The following is an 18,652-nucleotide window of genomic DNA, read 5'->3' as shown; positions in this document are numbered from 1 at the left end:
TCAATAAAATTTATATAAATTTTTTGTTAATTCCAAGTTTAGATTTGTCTATAGAAAGTTCAAGATAGAAAAATGTTTTGACTACTATAACAAGAAATTCTGACCGGAAATTACACCTTATTACCTTCATTTCTTATGAAAATATTCTTAGTCTCTTTAAAATTTGCTTTATTTTTTAAATTCCTTTCTCTACAGGAATCATTACACTCTTTTCTAAAGATATTATTCTTTTCTTTTCTTTTTATCGGAATCTTAAATACGTACCCTGTATTCCTGACATTTATCTTGTTTTTCTCTAAGAAATATATCGTGTTATCAGTTTTCTATTATCACCCATCTCTCTAAAAGAAGATTTGTACTCAATAAAATTTCCCCTGGAACCAGTTTCATGTTTTACCAGTGAACACAGGTCTTGCCAAAACAACCTGAAATCCCCATTGATAAATACCTTTCTAAAACAACTTTCTCAGCATTATCTGTCACAGAAAAAAAAAACATTTTTCTCCATGAAATGCAGTTAAAAGAGATCCCCTTTATCTGAACTGTCAAGGCCTCGTGGGATTCAAAAACGGATAATAGCCTTTTTCGACAAATTAACCAGGTTTCTTATAAAAAGAGGAGCTTTCACTTGAATGGAGCATTTGAACATAAGGAACAATTTTGTATGTAACGGTAAGTGAGTCGCCCACATTCTGTTCGTCTTATCACTGGAAAATTTTCCAGAAACTAGAAGAAAAGGGTGGAAGGCATTTCCATAGCCCGAATAATCCCTTTTTATAAAAGAACCCTAATCTGGGTTTCTCATGCGTATTTGGTCTTCCTTAAAATCTAGGAGGATCATGAGCCACACCCGCCATAAAATAGCTTTGAAATATCTACCAATCCTAGAGTATTATTCGACGAACGACAGCTATCACAGAAGTGATTTAGCGGGAATTTTCTTTCTGGATTTTAGCTCTAAAGTTTGCAACAAGGACTAAAAGACAAATTCATCAGGTTTCTTATGAAAATAGGGACTTTTAGGTGAATGGAGCATTGGAACATAAGGGGCAATTTTGTGTGGAATCATCAGTGAATTGTCCTTTTTCTGGTCGTCCTAAGACTGAACGATTTTGCAGAAACTAGGAGAAAGGGTGGAAGGCCTTTCTCTATCCCAAAATAATCTTCGAAACAATCCTATTCCGGCACAATCGTTGACGTTTTGGAATCTTGAATGATTATAGCTCCTCGCTTTCCCTAAAATGGCTTTCAAACATCTACTAATCATCAGGAGTATTGTTCGCTGTACGACAGCAATCATAGAAGTGATATGGTTTCATTTTTTTCAGATATTAACTTTAAACCTCACAAGGGCTATTAGTCAAATCAACCAAGTCTCTCATAAAAAAAAAGTTACTTTTAGTTGAGTAGAGCATTTAAACATAAGGGACAATTTTGTGGGAAATGATTAATGAATTGCCCTTATTCTGGTTGCCCTAACGCTGAAAGATTTCATACAAACTGGAAGAAAGGGTGGAAGGCATTTCTATATCCCTCTCTTTAAAATCTCTTTTTCAAATATCTTTACACTATTCAGGTTTTTCTCATATTCTCTTAAAATCTAGGAAGATTATACAAACACCAAAAACAAGAAGAACAATAGGGAATTTTTCAAGACAGTGGGAAACAAATTAGAATGAATATTTCGGCCCTAAGTTTGTGATGGAAAGGCAGTGTGGGCTTCGTCGCTATTTAGGAAGAGTATACCGCTTTGCCCGCATCAGAATGGCTTTAAATATCTACCAATTATCAGGAATCTCATTCGACATGTGACAGCTATCACAGAAGGTATACAGCTGGAATTCTTTTTATTTTTTATTTTTTGTTTTGTTTTGACTCTAAACCTTGCAAAAAGGGCTATAAGACAGAATATTTTCTATCCCTTATTAGCTGAATTAAAGATTTTTTATTTTTATTTTAACCCCAAGTCAATTGAATGTCATTTAAGCTTATAAAAAGGCGAAAGTCGTCTGTGACCTTTATTGACGTCTCATTGGCTTCATATATTTTTTTTCTTTATCAAAGCGATCACTGAATATATTCAATAAATGAAGCATTTATTTTTTCCATTTAATGCCAGGAAGGAACTCGAGCAGAGAAACGCATTCATAATGAAATCATTTCTACATGAATACCACTAACGATGAACAGTCCCTTGTCTGCCTTACTTGTAACAACTCTAAGTTTGTTTTCTTTTTCCAAAAGTTGCTTTATTTTTGAATTCATTAGCTCCTCTTCCTGGAAATGGGAGGTGGTTATAAATATAGAATTACTTACGAGTGAACAAGGGATCAAATAAAAAGAGTTTCTTATTTCTATCCCGGTGTTAATTGGAAAAAATTAGATCTACTTTTAACTAGCGAAATACTTGGTCGTTAACTGGATTGAGGGGTTGGGAAGTTTACAGAAACTATAGTGCTTTGAATTTTATTACTTGATTTTCGAATCATGATGAACATTAATACTAAAAACTGTCGACTGATTCCAGAAATTGCTATTTTGAAAAGGAGAGGAAGCTATTTAAGAGTAGAGTGATATTTCCATCAATAGCAAAATTATACCCATGGGGTTGTCGTTTCTATTAAGTAGTGAAATATATCTTGTTAAACGAGCAATAGTTGTATATCTATGAATTTTTCATCGAAAACTACTACTAACAACTTAATGCAGCACCAAGCCACCAGAGGCCAACACAGCTACGCACACTCTCCCTCCACCGCAATCTATTCAAAGCATCCCTCACTGCATCCTCCCAAGAAGTTCCCATTTCCCTTAAATCTTTCGTTACGACATCCTACCACCCCAACCAAGACGACCTGCTTTTTTTTTGGCCCCAGATGGTTAGCCAAAAAGGCCAATTTTCAGCAATCTGTCATCCTTCATCCGCAGAACGTGCCCTGGCTATCTCAACCCTTTTTTTCATTATAGCTACAGAAAGTGGGACTGAATCATACTTTTTGTAGAGCCTACTCTTCAAGATGTGGTCAATGATTCGGGTACCCAAAACAATCCGTAGGCAATTTCAAAACTCCCTCCGTTCTTCCAAGCGCTCATGCTTCAGAACAATACTAGACCACTATCATTGCCGCAGCTTCCAATTTTCTACGCGTGGTTGCCTTATTTATCTTCCTATTCCTCCAAACTTTTTTTCAACTGTGAAAAACTGGAAAATGATTATTTCTGAAGATTGATATACTACCATTTTCCGGTGTGAAAAAAAAAAGATTTAGATAGGTCATGACTTCGGGAAAATTCATTCCGTCCTCTCAGTCCCTTTACTCTCTCAGAAATCATTTACACCATGCGGCCCGTACCAAGAGTGGCGGAAGTGTGCCAAGCCTTTTGGGGACGGTACTAAGTGTGGCGGGACTGTGCCAAGTGTGATGGAACTCAGCGGCACATGTGGTGCTCTGAGATGGACACCAGGTGGCGGGAAGTCAGCGTCCCTTGGTTTCGGATATTTCATTGCTTCGTATTAAATGCTACGCATTGCGGCAGAGAAGTTACAATAATAATCAGTATACCAGGTGACCGAGCTTCGCTCGTTAACTATTGTTCCTTTAGCTAGATTGTCCGTAATAAGATGATTTTTCGTTTTCCGGTTTGAAAAAAAAACGACAAAGATAGGTCACAACTTTGGGAAAATTCGTTTTGCCCTCCCAGTCCCTTTAATATCTTCCATAAATCCTCTGCTGACTGAAGTTTAGAGACCGTTAATGGTTTAAAGCCTTAAGCATAAGCAGGAGAAAAATATCTAATATATTTTTTAACAAGCTGACCAACAACAGCCGAGACTTACCAAAACGTGCGAGTTTTTACTTGATTCATTTATTCTGTTTAGCCATTCATTCTCAAAATGTGTTTGAAAAATGCAATCAATTTCTAAACTGCTTTGAAATACCAAAATGAGGTGTAGTAAGCAGGAGCAAATCTCCCACATTTTATTGGGGGAGGGGGGGGGGCAAGAGGGATCCATATCTGGATAGTCAAGGGGCATGGGATATATAATATTTTTTCTCCATATTACTGGGGGCAACTTCACCTCTTCATTTTCCGGTTACAAAAAAACCATATAGATAGGTCACGACTTTGCGAAAGTTCGTTTAAGGCCTTAATTTATTTGAAAAACAGTTTCTTATTAATGACATCACAAAAAACCAGATCGTTTATACTCTAATGGTTTACTTTCTACAGCGAATAAAACAAAATTTGAATTGTTTTACGAAAGATATTAAAAGAAAATTGCCTTTTTTGCACCAAGCGAACCTCAGGTACAGGTTCTGAGGTTCTCTACCTTACATATATACCTTCACATAACATACATTTGATATGATTTGATTCACATTAACATAGATAATGGAATGTTCTGCCTTTGGTGGTTGTCGAGGCAGAGAGTGTTCGAATTTTTAGAAGTGCATTAGTAAATACGCCTTTTTTATTTAGACGCTTTTGTTGTGTAGTTTTGTGTTATTTAGAAGTTTTTGCTGTTCAGTTTGTCGTTGCCAATTTACTTTAGATTAGTATTATGATTTTGTGTTTTTGCGACAAGCATTGATGCTTACCGCTATTCGTAATAGTAAATTAATAAATAAATAAATACAAATATCCAACACTAAGAGAAACTCGTTTTGCACAAATAAAAAAAAAGAACAGAAACAAATAAATATTCAATCAAGGTGACAACAAAAAGTAAATAAGAAGAAAAGCAAACAAGTTCCCCGGAACCTGTTTATTATCTGAATTAAATTTTTTTTTTTACTTTATTTTAACCGTGTGTAGATTATTTGTGATCATCTTTTACTTCAGCATACACAAATACAAAAGACTTGAACTTTATTGGCTTAAAAAAAACTCCACCATTTGCTTAATAGTTTTTCCTTGGTCAAAGAGATCAACTCATCATCCCATCAACACTGAATATATAAAATAAATGAACGATTTTTCTTATTTAATGCTAAGAAACAACTGAGGCGAAGAACATTGATCACATATATAATGAATTAATTTCCATATAAATGTCATTAACGATAATACGGTTCTAGACCCCCCTTGCTACTAACAACCTTAAGTTTCTTTTCTTATTCTGAAAGTTGCTTTGTTTTTGTATTCATTAGCTCCTCTAGATTTTCTGGAAATGGAAGGTCGTTATAAATATAGAGTTACTTAAGAGTGAATGAGAGACTAAATAAAGATAGTTTCTTATCAGTTTCCTAGGATTAATTAAGAAAAAAGAATTCAGCTTTCAAATAATAAAACAATTTTTTCTCCTATAAGAAAATTTGCCCTGTTTCGTCTATGGGCTATACCGGTCGTGGGGACTTTTTTTCGATGGGTTTTACTTAGTTATAACAACTATTGATTTTTCTTTCTGGGGGGAAGGGTCACTAAAAGATAAATCAATATAAACCATTGCCTCTTATGTTTTCTATTAAGATCAACTTGTACGGATGCAGAGACACACACATTGACAGACAGGCGATTGTAATTACTATATAGATTTTATATTTTTCTTGTACTTGAAGTACCGTGGACAGTAATTAAATTTCATAAATTGAAAATTTATAAAACTTGAATAATATGAAATTAAATTTCATCGTGCGTACTGTTTACGTTGAAACTTATCTTAATATAAAAAACAGGAAGAAATCAGGAATTTAATTTTTAATAAAAAACTTTTCATATCCAGTTATGCAGTTTTCTGCGTATTGACGAATGAAAGATCAGCAAATAAAGAAAAAAATCAGCAAATAAAGCTTCGCAAAATAAAGTCTTTGGGAATACACAGATTGTTAATTGTTTGAATTTGTACGGACACGGGGTTGAAAAATCAGCAGATAAAGCTTCAAAAAATAAAGCCTTTGAGGATACTATGATTGTTAGTGCTTGAATTTGTACAGAGGAAAAGCGTTGTCAAATTTATCTAATTAGTTTTGCTTATTTATTTCGGGGTTCAACGTGGCAAAACTGACGTTTCTGTCTAAAGACATTAGATGGGTCAACAGGCAAAAAAAAGTTTTTCCTTTGTATACCCTAGTTACTTTAAGACTTCATCTTTGCATATAATACGGGCCAAGAACAAAACTTACGTGTAGTACCCAATGTGCCGAGCATTAAAATGTCTCTAAATAGATCTAACAGTTTCTTGATTTTAATTGTCATTAGTCTTGCTAGCCGAAAATAAATAATATTATCCAATTATGCCCATTAGTCACATCAACTATGGCCAATATATAATGCCCAATAGTCGACATGCACATTACGCACGAGTTGAAAATGAAAACTGATGATGAAAGTGACAAATTTGTTTCCAAAAGAAGTAATTTTTCAGTATCATCAATTTTGACATAATCCAGACGGTATCTCATTTTCAAATACCTGTCAGGGTATGATTAACAATGAAAGTCGAAGTATGTTTTATGACAATTTAATTCTTGGATTTTTTTCTGGGGGGGGGGGGATCGAATGAAACTCGTCTTTACATGCGCTTATATAACGTAAATTGGACACGTTTCATAATGCGAACCGAATTTTAATGTATCTAAAAGCGACAAATCCATGGTGATCCATGCCCCCTTCCAAGAGTCCCAATGCCCCCTCCCCCGAAAAAAATGTTTTATTATAATTTAATTTGTATATTCATGAAAGAAGTAATACAATCGAGAACCGATACATGTGTAAACATAATGATGTGTCCCTCTTATAGTTTGCTCGTGTAAGTAGGTCAATTACCCATATGCCCAAATATGGGTACAAGTCCAGGACCCATCATGGGATACTACTAAGCCAAATTGTCTCCCAAGCAGCTGTCAACTATCACCACAGTTTGAATAGAACTTTTTTCTCCTGGACCTGTTCCACTTCAACACCGAACCTTCCGCTCATATGTACATAATCACTTTTAGAAGCCCTTATCAAGCCTCCTCTCACCCTACGATTTTTATAACTTTATGGCAATATCACACTTAGACTTCTGAACTGGGCAATCATTTTCCTACCTTCGGATTTTATTTTATGCTCTTAATATTTTTTAATGCTTATTTTCTATTAGCCTATTCCTCACTTGGTCATGATTGTTACCGATATAAATCGGGTCAAAATACATCTTTGCTTAATGCCCACTTCAATTAGAAGCTATTTTGGAAAATTTCCCGCTTAAGTTCCCACCTGCTGGGCTTTTAGTGTGTAAGCGCTTATAACATAAATAGGTACTCCAGAAAAAAAACTTTTAAATAGAACCTGTAAAAGCCAGCTTAAATGTACATCTGTAGTCTTAATACACAGTATTGTCCAAAAAGCTCTGTTTTCGCCTTGATATAATAGAAACACAGTGAAGGGAAAACAAAAAACGCTCTGTTTGAGTTTGAATTGGTTATTTGTTGCAATTTCTATTCGCTTCGAGTTTCATTAATTCATTGATAGCACTATTATTTGACTTTATTTCTGTTCATCTTTCCCTTAAAACAGATCTGTATTTTTCTTTGATATTTTAAATTAAAAAAAAGCTTTCCACTGAAAGTAAGGAGCAACTTTAACGCTTAAAACGAACAGAAATTATTACGTATATAAGGGGTTCGTCCTCTCGTCAATATCTCGCTCTTTATGCTAAAGTTTGTATTTTGTTTCAATGCTTTAAGAATGACCCCTGAATCACAAAGGCCGTTTAATTAGAATAAGCAGCTCTTTTGAAAGTACTAAAAAAACTGCGGTTCGAGTCTCCCTCGTTAATAATACCCCTTTTTACCCCTATGATCGATCAAAAAAAGAAAACCTCCTTCTACTTAAAAAATGGTAAATAGTATTTTCCATCATTTCAACCTCTGCTCTTTCCCCCAAAAAAATGATCTGATAACATATAGAATGTATGCCGGCTAGAATCTTCACTGAACAGCATTATCCAGAAATCAGTTGACACGTGGGGCAATCTCACAGTTTAAGTAAGCCCCAAGATCCCCAGCGGGACATCTTTTAGATGCTTTCAAAAAAGTTTCAAGCGTTTAAAGAAATGGTAATTACTAATATTGTTAGCAGAGCAGCTAAATCCACGAACCTTGCAATACAGAGAGAAAAGTTAGGAATAGAATTGTCATAAAACAAATTTGCCAAGTAATTGGCTTTCTTAGAAATATGTATTCAAATATTGAAAACACTAATAAATCGAATAGCTCTGCTGGGGCAGTTTAAAAGGCACTATGTTGCCTAACTCTAGTGATACATGCGCATCTGTCACGTATATAATGACTGGCAAATCAAGATAAATTTCGAGTTTATTTTCTCATCCTTGCTTAGTGACGGCTTAGTACAGTCAGAACAGGAATATATTTATTCACTGCAATAGCTTAAAGCCAGTAAGAGCACGTCAATATTGAAGAAAAAAAGCAAAGAGCTACAGAAAATAACAACAGAGTAGCAACTAGGATTTCTGCATCAACAAATTTATATATCAAGATTTAGATAAGGTACTTAAGGCATTTCTGAAGTTTAAACGTTTTATTTTTGCTTTGGTTCACGTTTTACAAGTTTATTTACGGTTTTAATGTTTCCGAAAATTTTGATAGCTGAGATTCAGCTTCATCCGTCGGCCGTATTACATTTTTGGAGTTTACATATTTGATTTACGTTTTAGTTCACATTCAGCTACATTTTACACAGTTTATCCATGGTTTTCATGTTTCGATGTAAGACGACAATTTCGAAAGCTGAAACTCAGTTTTATCCACCTATCGTATTACATTTTTGAAGTTTAAACGTTTTATTTTTGTTTTGGTTCGCGTTTTACAAGTTTATTTACGGTTTTAATGTTTCAACGTAAGACGACAATTTTGATAGCTGAGATTCAGCTTCATCCATCGGCCGTATTACATTTTTGGAGTTAACATATTTTATTTGTGTTTTAGTTCACATTCAGTTACATTTTACAAGTTTATTCACGGTCTTCATGTTTCGATGCAAGACGACAATTTTGAAAGCTGAAACTCAGTTTTATCCACCTATCGTACTATATTTTTGAAGTTTAAACGTTTTATTTTTGCTTTGATTCACGTTTTACAAGTTTATTTACGGTTTAATGTTTCAATGTAAGACGACAATTTTGATAGTTGAGATTCAGCTTCACCATCTACCGTATTACATTTTTAGAGTTAGCATATTTTATTTACTAACTGATTGTCGTCAGATGAAAATGAAAAAGTTTGTGATACCTTGGATGTGAAGGAAGATTTGTTTAGTGAGGAAGAATTAGCGACAGCACTAGAAGGATTAAAAAATAATAAGGCCCCAGGTGCTGATAGTATGATTAATGAGTTCCTTAAATATGGTGGCTCTAAGGTTAGGAATAAGCTACTGAAGATTATGAACATGATTTTTGAAAAAGGGGAAGTACCCAATGATTTTAGGAAAACCTTAATTAAACCACTGTATAAGAAAGGTGACAAGAGTGAATGTCGTAATTATCGAGGCATTAGTCTGGTCTCTGTAGGTAGCAAATTACTGAGTAATATGATACTTTTTAGACTGAGACATGCTGTAGACAAAGTTTTAAGGGAAGAACAATGCGGTTTTAGAAAAGGTAGAGGATGTGTCGACCATGTTTTCACTCTTAGGTTAATAATTGAGAAGTCCCTTCGTTGTCAAACACCTTTGGTCCTTAGTTTTATCGATTATGAGCAAGCTTTCGATTCTGTTGATAGAACAGCGTTAACAAAGGTCTTATCGTTATATGGTATACCAGAAAAATACATTAAAGTGATTTGCGCTATGTACGAGAATAATACTGCTGCGGTTAAGGTAGGAAATGAGGTTAGCAACTGGTTTTGTATTAAATCAGGAGTTAAGCAGGGTTGTGTTCTATCCCCCTTTATATGGATCATTTTGATGGACTTCGTCTTAAGGAGCACAGGAAAGGCAATTGGAGACCATGGAATCAAATGGGGAGGAAGAACGCTCCTGGACTTAGATTATGCTGATGATTTAAGCATATTAGATGAAAGTGTGAGCAAAATGAATGAATTTTTAGAGGTTTTACGAGTTCAGGGTGCTAAAATAGGCTTGAAAATTAATGTTAAGAAGACTAAGTCACTAAGGCTAGGAATAAGTGAAGATGAACAGGTGACCTTAGGTAACGAAAAGATTGATCAGGTTGGGAGTTTCAGTTACCTTGGTAGTATTATTAGTAAAGATGGTGGGAGCAGTGAAGATGTTAAAAGTAGAATAGCTAAAGCTCAGGGTGTTTTTTCACAGTTAAAAAAAGTTTGGAAGAATAGAAAGATAAGCCTACAAACCAAGATTAGAATATTGGAAGCTACAGTGATGACAATGGTCAAATATGGCTCTGAAGCATGGACACTCCGAAAAGCAGATGAAAATTTACTAGATGTTTTCCAGAGAAATTGCCTACGGATTGTTCTGGGTACCCGGCTGACTGACCGTATTTCAAACAGTAGGTTGTACGAAAAGTGTGGTTCAATCCCGCTTTCTGGGGCTATAATGAAAGAAAGGTTGATATGGCTAGGCCACGTTCTACGGATGAAGGATGACAGATTGCCGAAGATTGTCCTTTTTGGCCAACCGTCTGGGGCTACACGGAAAGCAGGTCGTCCTTGTCTGGGTTGGGAAGGTGTCATAAATAAGGATTTAAAGGAAATGGGAACTTCCTGGGAGGGTGTAAAGAGGGAGGCTTTAAATAGATTAGGTTGGAGGAGGAGCGTGCGTAGCTGTGTTGGCCTCAGGCGGCTTGGTGCTGCAGTGAGTTATTAGTAGTAGTAGTAGTAGTAGGATATTTTATTTACGTTTTAGTTCCCATTCAGTTACATTTTACAAGTTTATCCACGGTTTTCATGTTACAATGTAAGAAGATAGTTTTAATATGTAAAATTCAGTTTTATCCACTTACCTTGTCACATTTTTGAAGTTTAAACGTTTAATTTTTGCTTTGATTCACGTTTTACAAGTTTATTTACGGTTTTAATGTTTCAATGTAAGACGACAATTTTGATAGTTGAGATTCAGCTTCATCCATCGGCTGTATTACATTTTTGGAGTTAGCATATTTTATTTACGTTTTAGTTCCCATTCAGTTACATTTTACAAGTTTATCCACGGTCTTCATGTTTCAATGTAAGACGACAATTTTGATAGCTGAAAGTCAGTTTTATCCACCTACCGTATTCTATTTTTGAAGTTTAAGCTTTTTATTTTTGCTTTGGTTCACGTTTTACAAGTTTATCCACGGTCTTCATGTTTCAATGTAAGACGACAATTTTGATAGCTGAAACTCAGTTTTATCCACCTACCGTATTCTATTTTTGAAGTTTAAGCTTTTTATTTTTGCTTTGGTTCACGTTTTACAAGTTTATTTACGGTTTTAATGTTTCAACGTAAAACGACAATTTTGATAGCTAAAATTCAGCTTTATTCATCTAATGTATGAAATCTTTGAAGTTCACGCGTTTTATTTACGTTTTAGTTTAAGTTTAGTTAAAATTCAGCTTTATTCATCTAATGTATGAAATCTTTGAAGTTCACGCGTTTTATTTACGTTTTAGTTTAAGTTTAGTTACCTTTTTTTGTCACTGTAAATCAAATTGACACATATTCATAAAGGTGCAAATCAATATTTTGCAAAGCATGAAACGACGCTATGAATTATCAATAATTGTGTGAATATATTTATGTGATAAAACGGGATATACCCCACAATGGAGAACAAAAATTCTCAATATATTATGAATCAATGAAGATATGAAAAGACGGATTGAAGCGGTCGATAGAAAAACTAAGCAGGAGCTAAGCTCTAAACCAAGATTTGCAAGACATCAAACAACGTCTTTGAATATCATAATTATGTGGAATTATTAAATACGTTTATAACTAAATAGAGGATATTAATACATAATGGAGAGAGAAAAAAAATTCGCAATATATTAAGAATCAACTAAGATAAGAGAAAACGGAATGAGCCAACCGATAGAGCTAGCTCAGCGAGGGGGGTTGAGCTGTAAATTAAAGTCTTGCTTTAGAAAAAACTTTCAGTTGTCTCGAAATTTTGAGCTTTTTGCTGCAGTATTCAGTTTTGTCGGTGTTGCCATGTTGATCTGTGAACAACAATAAACAAAAAATAATTATTTAAATTTGACGACGTTGTGTCTGTAAAAATTGAAACATTAATAACTTGCTGATTCCAAACGAAAACTTCATCTTCAAAAGAAGAATTAAGCGTCTTAAAGCTTCTTAAGTTGTTGGGTGCCATCTGGTTTTAGCTTATTTATGACTGACTTTCCAATCATTTTCCTCTCTTTTTTTCAAATTCTATGCCCGCTACTTTTCCATTAAATAATTAATTCCCTTTTTCTTCTTTTTTTTTTTTAGATACGTATGGTTGCAGTTTCCAACTAACCAATTCAAGTAATCAGATCTAACTTTCATTGTCCTAGGTAATTCAAATCTGTTGTTTTTAAATCTCACGAATTTATTAAGTGTCAAAAGTATCATTTAGTAATGATGGCAAAAAAAACTTGAAAGCGAAAAAACATCATTTTGTTAGAAATGATGGCGAAAAAACCGAAAAAACTTTGAATTTATCTTATTTAAACAAGACATTGAATCAGCTTTCATCGCTTCTTCGACTAGGATTTTTGTGCAATATTCTCCTTGGTTCAAACAATTTTATGGTTGTTGTTTGGTTGCCAAATAATTTGGTTCAAACAATTTTATGGTTGTTATTTAGTTGCAAAATAATTTGGTTCAAACAATTTTATGGTTGTTATTTGGTTGCCAAATAATTTGGTTCAAACAATTTTATGGTTGTTATTTGATTGCCAAATAATTTGGTTCAAACAATTTTATGGTTGTTATTGTTACTTGGAAATTGCAAATCGATCACCCGTAAAGCCTCTATTTTGTCAATAGTTAGAAATTTTCGTATTTTATATTTTTTTTATAAAATGTATATTTTATTTTCAATTCCATTCCTAGCGTTGTTTTATTCACGTGATTCGTTTTGAAAGAAAAGAATATATATAGAAAAGATAGAAGAAAAAACAGAATAAAACATGCTCGTAAAAATAGCATAGACAAAGTGAAGTTAGTATGTTAATGAAATAAAAATGTAGATCCAATGGCAGAAACAGAAGACGAAAACAATTATATACCTATTGGTTGTCAGTGTTCCGGTTTTGTCTGAACAGATGGCAGTTGCGTTGCCCATTGTTTCACAAGCATCAAGATGTCGCACCAAGTTGTTATCTTTCATCATTTTCTGTTAAAAGAAATCAATTTTAATAAAGGAAAAAATGGAAGACTTAACAATAGACAAAGGTTTCCAGTTAGAGTCTCAGATAAAACGCTACTTTGTTCATAAATGCAGACAAGGAGACATTCTTTCTAAGACTGGTCAGAAGAGCACCCGCAAAGCAGACTTCAAAATTTGAGCCAAACTTTTGAAAATTTGAGCGAAACAAAATTTGAAACTTTCAAATTTTCAAAATTTGAGCCAACGGTTCCAAACTTTTATTTCAAGTCCCTCGTCCCGTCTAAAATTCCTAGAAATCCTACCTTTCAGGTCTGTTTAAAACTTCCTAACGAAAGTAAAGCAGTAAATAAATTCAAAGTAATGTGAAATGACAAAGATTTTCTCGATTCAGAAGACGTAGTATGCAGATCAATCAAGACGGAATAAGTTTAGTAATGAATAAGAGGCTTTCCCAGGGGATTCTCTCCTATCCCCTAACACGCTCTACCCTCTCCCCCCCCCCACCACAGAAAAAATTAACTTCCAAAGATAAATATTTATAGCCACAGAGTCGTTATAAATAATTCCTGCAACAGCAAGCCTCTCCTTATGTGTCTTTATGAAGCAGGAAAACCAAGAAACATATGTTTATATTCATAATTTGGATTAAGCGCATTGTAAGAAATTATATATACATTTCGATAGTATTTTTGAAGGTTATGTTACTGAGGGTTAGTTGGAAACATATATGTTGCCAGCTTGTTGCTATTAAGACAAATTGCCAGAGACCCTCCTTCCCCTCCCCTTAAAAAACTTAAGTGCTTCCCCACCTTCACCACGCCCAACAAAAAATCCTTCGTAGTTATTTGACCTTTCAAAGCATCCTAGTTTCGAAGGGCACCAAAAAGCGAGTCGACGTCGTTTCTACCTAGACAAACTGGTTGATGGTTGGTCTGGAAGTCCTGTCTTTGCATATTTTAAAAACAAAGTGAACAATTCACTACCCCGCCAGAATGCCCGTTAGTGAAAGAATGCCCGTTCATAAAAAGTAAGGCTAACCCCATGACTCCCTCATCCACGCTTAAACAAAACGCCATAAAAGCCTCAGGCGGCAAGTTTCGGGCAGCTATTATTAAAAGTGGGTTAGCTCAGACGAGGGTCCTTAAGATGTGTTGTATCTTAAGGGAGTTGCTTTCTAACCCACGTAACATAAGAGCTTCTTCTTCCTTTATCTTCTTATTCCAAAACATAAACTATTTGTTAACTAGCCGACTTATCATTTGAAACCTACCGTATTTAATAATTCATTAGTTTATGATTGAGAGAACAGTAAGGACTATGGAACAAATAACTAATGTTATTTGAATTAGAATAAACATTGGTGGACTGAAGAACCATGGCTAATTGAGGAATAAGCCAAGACAGATAGTCTGAGCGAGAGGTAAAGCTGACACGAGCCTCTTCCAGAAGTGTATATAAATGATGTCATTTCACTTGCTGAAAGGCAATCTATCATCCATGCTAGGGCAGAACATAGGGCAGAACTAAAGGTAATTCAAATAGTCTGTGAGCTTCTATGAGTCATTTGAAGACAATTGGTGACCCTAAATAAAAAGTTTTCAAAACATATGACTGACCATGTCCACAGGACTGAAAAGACAATTAGGCAACTGAGATTGTTCTTATTATATAAGCTTTGCCTACTGGGAAAGCCTGTTGGAATTACAATGGGGATAATCGAGATATGCTCTTCCCTGTGTAGGGATAGGAACAAGGAGCGAAAAATATATATATTACACCTTATTTGACTGAAAACATTGTATAATGGAAGCAAACAGACTTGCCAGATAAAATTTTGATTTTCAAACTCTCTAATGAATGGCCAAACAGGGAGTAGGCGTGAAAACAACATTAAGAAAGAATTTAATTCTACAGCAACTCCCAATCTCCTCTAATCTCCAGTCCACTTGACTATACTTTACTTTGGACGCTTGTTAGCCTGTCATTCCACGCAAATTAACGGTAGGCGTACCTTGTTTACCTCTCATTCCAGTCAATCTAATGGTAATCCTATGTCAATTTTTAATTCTTGGTCAACCTGCCTGAGACTCTAGGCGGGTGTGCCTTGCTAAATGATAACAAACAAGTATTGGTCCAATAAGAGAGGCATACTTACTTCCGCCGTTTACCCGTGCCATTTAACCAAACACTTGGAAAACTATAGGTTCTATCACTATCTACCTTAGTTCTTCTGTCCTAGGTCGCATGGACGGATAATAAATAGACTTATCTATTAACAAATGAACTAACATCATTTTTATATCAATCCTAATGAGGGATTGTATAAAAATGCTCGATTTTAATTCAAACGACTTTAATTTAAAGTCAAGTCAGGTTAGTCATGATTCTTAATTGAATTTAAACGAGATGATTAGTACGATAATAAATTGTCGAGCATACGTTAACCCGGAATCTATGATGAAGAGTCTTTAAAAAATTATCAAGGATAAAAATAGGTTTATTGGGTAGTCTTATTACTTTCCTTTTAAAATTTCCTTTTTTTCTTTTTTTTTTAAATTGGAAACTTCTTCCTTTTTTATGATGATTTTCCATGGGTAATTCCATCAAAAGCTAAGATTCAATTCCGAAAGATTTGAGTACATCAACATTTATCTCTCATATTTCTTCTATAAAAAGAAATTCTGAATAATAGACAAAAAGCAGAATTTACATCGCCTTCGCCTTAAATCCTTGGTTACTCTAAAGCTTATCCCTTCCATATAACTCAACATTTCCTAACGATAGAAGTAAGCAAAAAAAAAAATTAAGATTCTAGTCTTAGAGAATATTTACTTGCACTTATAAATTGTCAAGTTAATCTTATATCTCTTTAAGCTGATCTCTTTTGCATATTCAAACTCTTGAAAGTTCAGAAGGCATTATAATAAGATACAACACGATCTCGAAGATAATAAGATACAAGTCACAAAATCTCTTTAAGATTTGAGCATATTGTACAGATATTGGCCTCCGCCCAGAATAAGTTCCACGTTCCCCTTATCCTTTTTGAAATGTAGATTGCGTTCCTCATTCCTGGATAGATCCCCGGGAGATTTATTAAAGATCTCAAGCAAAGCTAGCAACAAATATGGGGAGTCTTCTCTAATAAAACTAAGACCAGCTTTACCATGTTGCCATTGTTTATGCTATCCTATCTTCTGTTTTTCAACAGCATCAACGCCAAATGCTAGGGCTTAAACACAAAGCAAGTTTTTGAAGAAAATAGGAAACTACAATGACTTGTATATAGACGAGACAAGACTGATATATAGAGACGAAAATTGGGCCGATAAGAAATAAAACAGATTGAAGGGAAGATTAACGAACGCCAAGAGAAAAAGTTCAGAGCCTACTTAGCTTTGTTGACTTATGCTTACTTGAATTAACGTTATACAACGTATCATTAATCATTTTATTAATACTAAAACACTATTACAGACGTGAAAAAGTTATTCGGCCCAAGAAGCTTTGCTTGTTATGTATACATATTAACATACATATTATATGCGTGTTAATGTTAAGTAGTATTCTATGTAGCATATTATATGTAGTATACATATTAACTTTTACAAGAGAAACAGATAGGTGAAACTGATATGTCTCCTTTAAAACATGGAATAGACAAGTAACAATAACAAAAATCCCCACTTCCAAAAAGAAATAGAAGAAGAGGAGAAAAGAAGAGGGGAAGGGGGGCTAAATGGAGGGGAAAAGGTAACTGGAGATAGAAATTATGATTCCGACAAAGCTTACAAAATATTGGAATAGCAGGTATTGTAATCTGAAAGACTTGTAAGTTGAAGAAATTTTTAGGAAGGTGTAAAAATGGAGGTTTTGAATATACTGGGATGTAGGAGGAGCGTGCGCAGTTCTGTTTGCCTCAGGCGGTTTGGTGCCGGAGTGAGTAGTAAGTAGTAGTAGTAGCAGTAGTAGGCTGAATGAGCCATCTTGTTTAAATCATTTTTAAATATGAGCAGCGGTCTAGCATTTCAGAGGGTTGGGAAGGATAAAGGGAGTTACACAGTGTTCCTCTTTCTTTCATAGATCCCAACCGACATCACACCCGACAATTAAAGCTAAAACCAGCTCCACCATCTTGTCTTTCTTCATGGGTTTCTTTATCTTCTTTTTCATAACAAAATGAGATATTGGGGCTTAAACTCAAAGCACCTTTATAGAAGGATACAAATGACGTGTATACAGATTGTATACAGAGGAGACCGTATACATAGATGAAAAGTAGACCAAACAGATTTCTGATCGGATGTCTTTTCAATAAACTTCCAGAAAAAACTTATGAACTAAATTTCAAATTTCTTCAATGTTAAAAAACCTAGTTCCAATCCTGTATGTGTAGATAATACACACCAATACCAAGCCAACTACAGCAAATCCGATACCGAATAAGGCTGAGATCAAACTAAAAAAAAAATAACTAGATATTATAAGAGCCATGCATAATAAGAACAGTGGACACTGTGCCAAGTGCTTTTAATTCTATACAGGCATATGAATGCCTAAGCGCAACATTTTAACCAGGAACGTAACTTCAGATAATAATACAGACTTACAAAACTTAAAATAATAAACTATTTGAATTTCTAAATTTTTAGTGTCTACACGCCCATGGCCTAATATGATCCTAAGACGTCCATGGACGTGACAAACAACAATTAATAGCATATGGTGAAAGGAAAAGAAAGGAAAAGACATGAAGAAGGATGAAAGAGAGATACGAATTAAACGAATAATGAACTAACGAATAACATATATGCGAATTTATGGCAGGGACCTCTACCCAACCGTATTCAGTACTTTTATATTTTTTAGTGCTATTCACTCACCTACCTTGAATACTCGGATTCAAAATGATCATTTTCCATTCATTGGCTGAAAACTACCCTCGTTATTGTTTTATTTCTTTAATTCATTTCTTTACTTGTTTACTTTACATGTTTCGTTTCTTTATTTTGTTTCTTTACCCTCGTTATCCTTTTGTTTCTTTACTTCTGTTCTCTTCATTTTCCATTCACCATGTAGAGACAGGATGTTCTATAAGACAATGTTACAGCTAATAGTTGACCTTCAAGTACAGCGACCCAGTATCATCGACAGTCCCAAAACAACCATGGATATGACAAGCAACAGATAATAAAATATAGTGAATAAAATAAGAGCAGAAAATGAGAAAAGGAAAGGATAAAACGACAACAAGGATATTTTTAGCCAGTGATTGAGTTTTAAGACTGTTCTTATATTTTTTTCAGTCACTGAATTTTCAGTGAGATTCACGTGAATCCCAAGTAACGATTTTTCATTCGTATGCTG

General features: G+C 34.5%; 1 protein-coding gene across 1 annotated transcript in view; it reads right to left on the bottom strand.

Annotated features, from left to right (window-relative positions):
- LOC136032553 (plasma membrane calcium-transporting ATPase 2-like) overlaps positions 1-18,652 on the bottom strand; it is a 342,097-nt gene that overhangs the window by 157,771 nt on the left and 165,674 nt on the right. Inside the window, exon 10 of the mRNA XM_065712822.1 lies at positions 13,185-13,291. Coding sequence (XP_065568894.1) covers positions 13,185-13,291 — 107 coding nt within the window. The remainder of the gene's footprint in view (positions 1-13,184; positions 13,292-18,652) is intronic.

The sequence above is a fragment of the Artemia franciscana genome, chromosome 11 (assembly GCF_032884065.1).
Source record: "Artemia franciscana chromosome 11, ASM3288406v1, whole genome shotgun sequence".
NCBI lineage: Eukaryota > Metazoa > Arthropoda > Branchiopoda > Anostraca > Artemiidae > Artemia > Artemia franciscana.
This window is presented reverse-complemented; position numbering and strand designations above follow the sequence as displayed.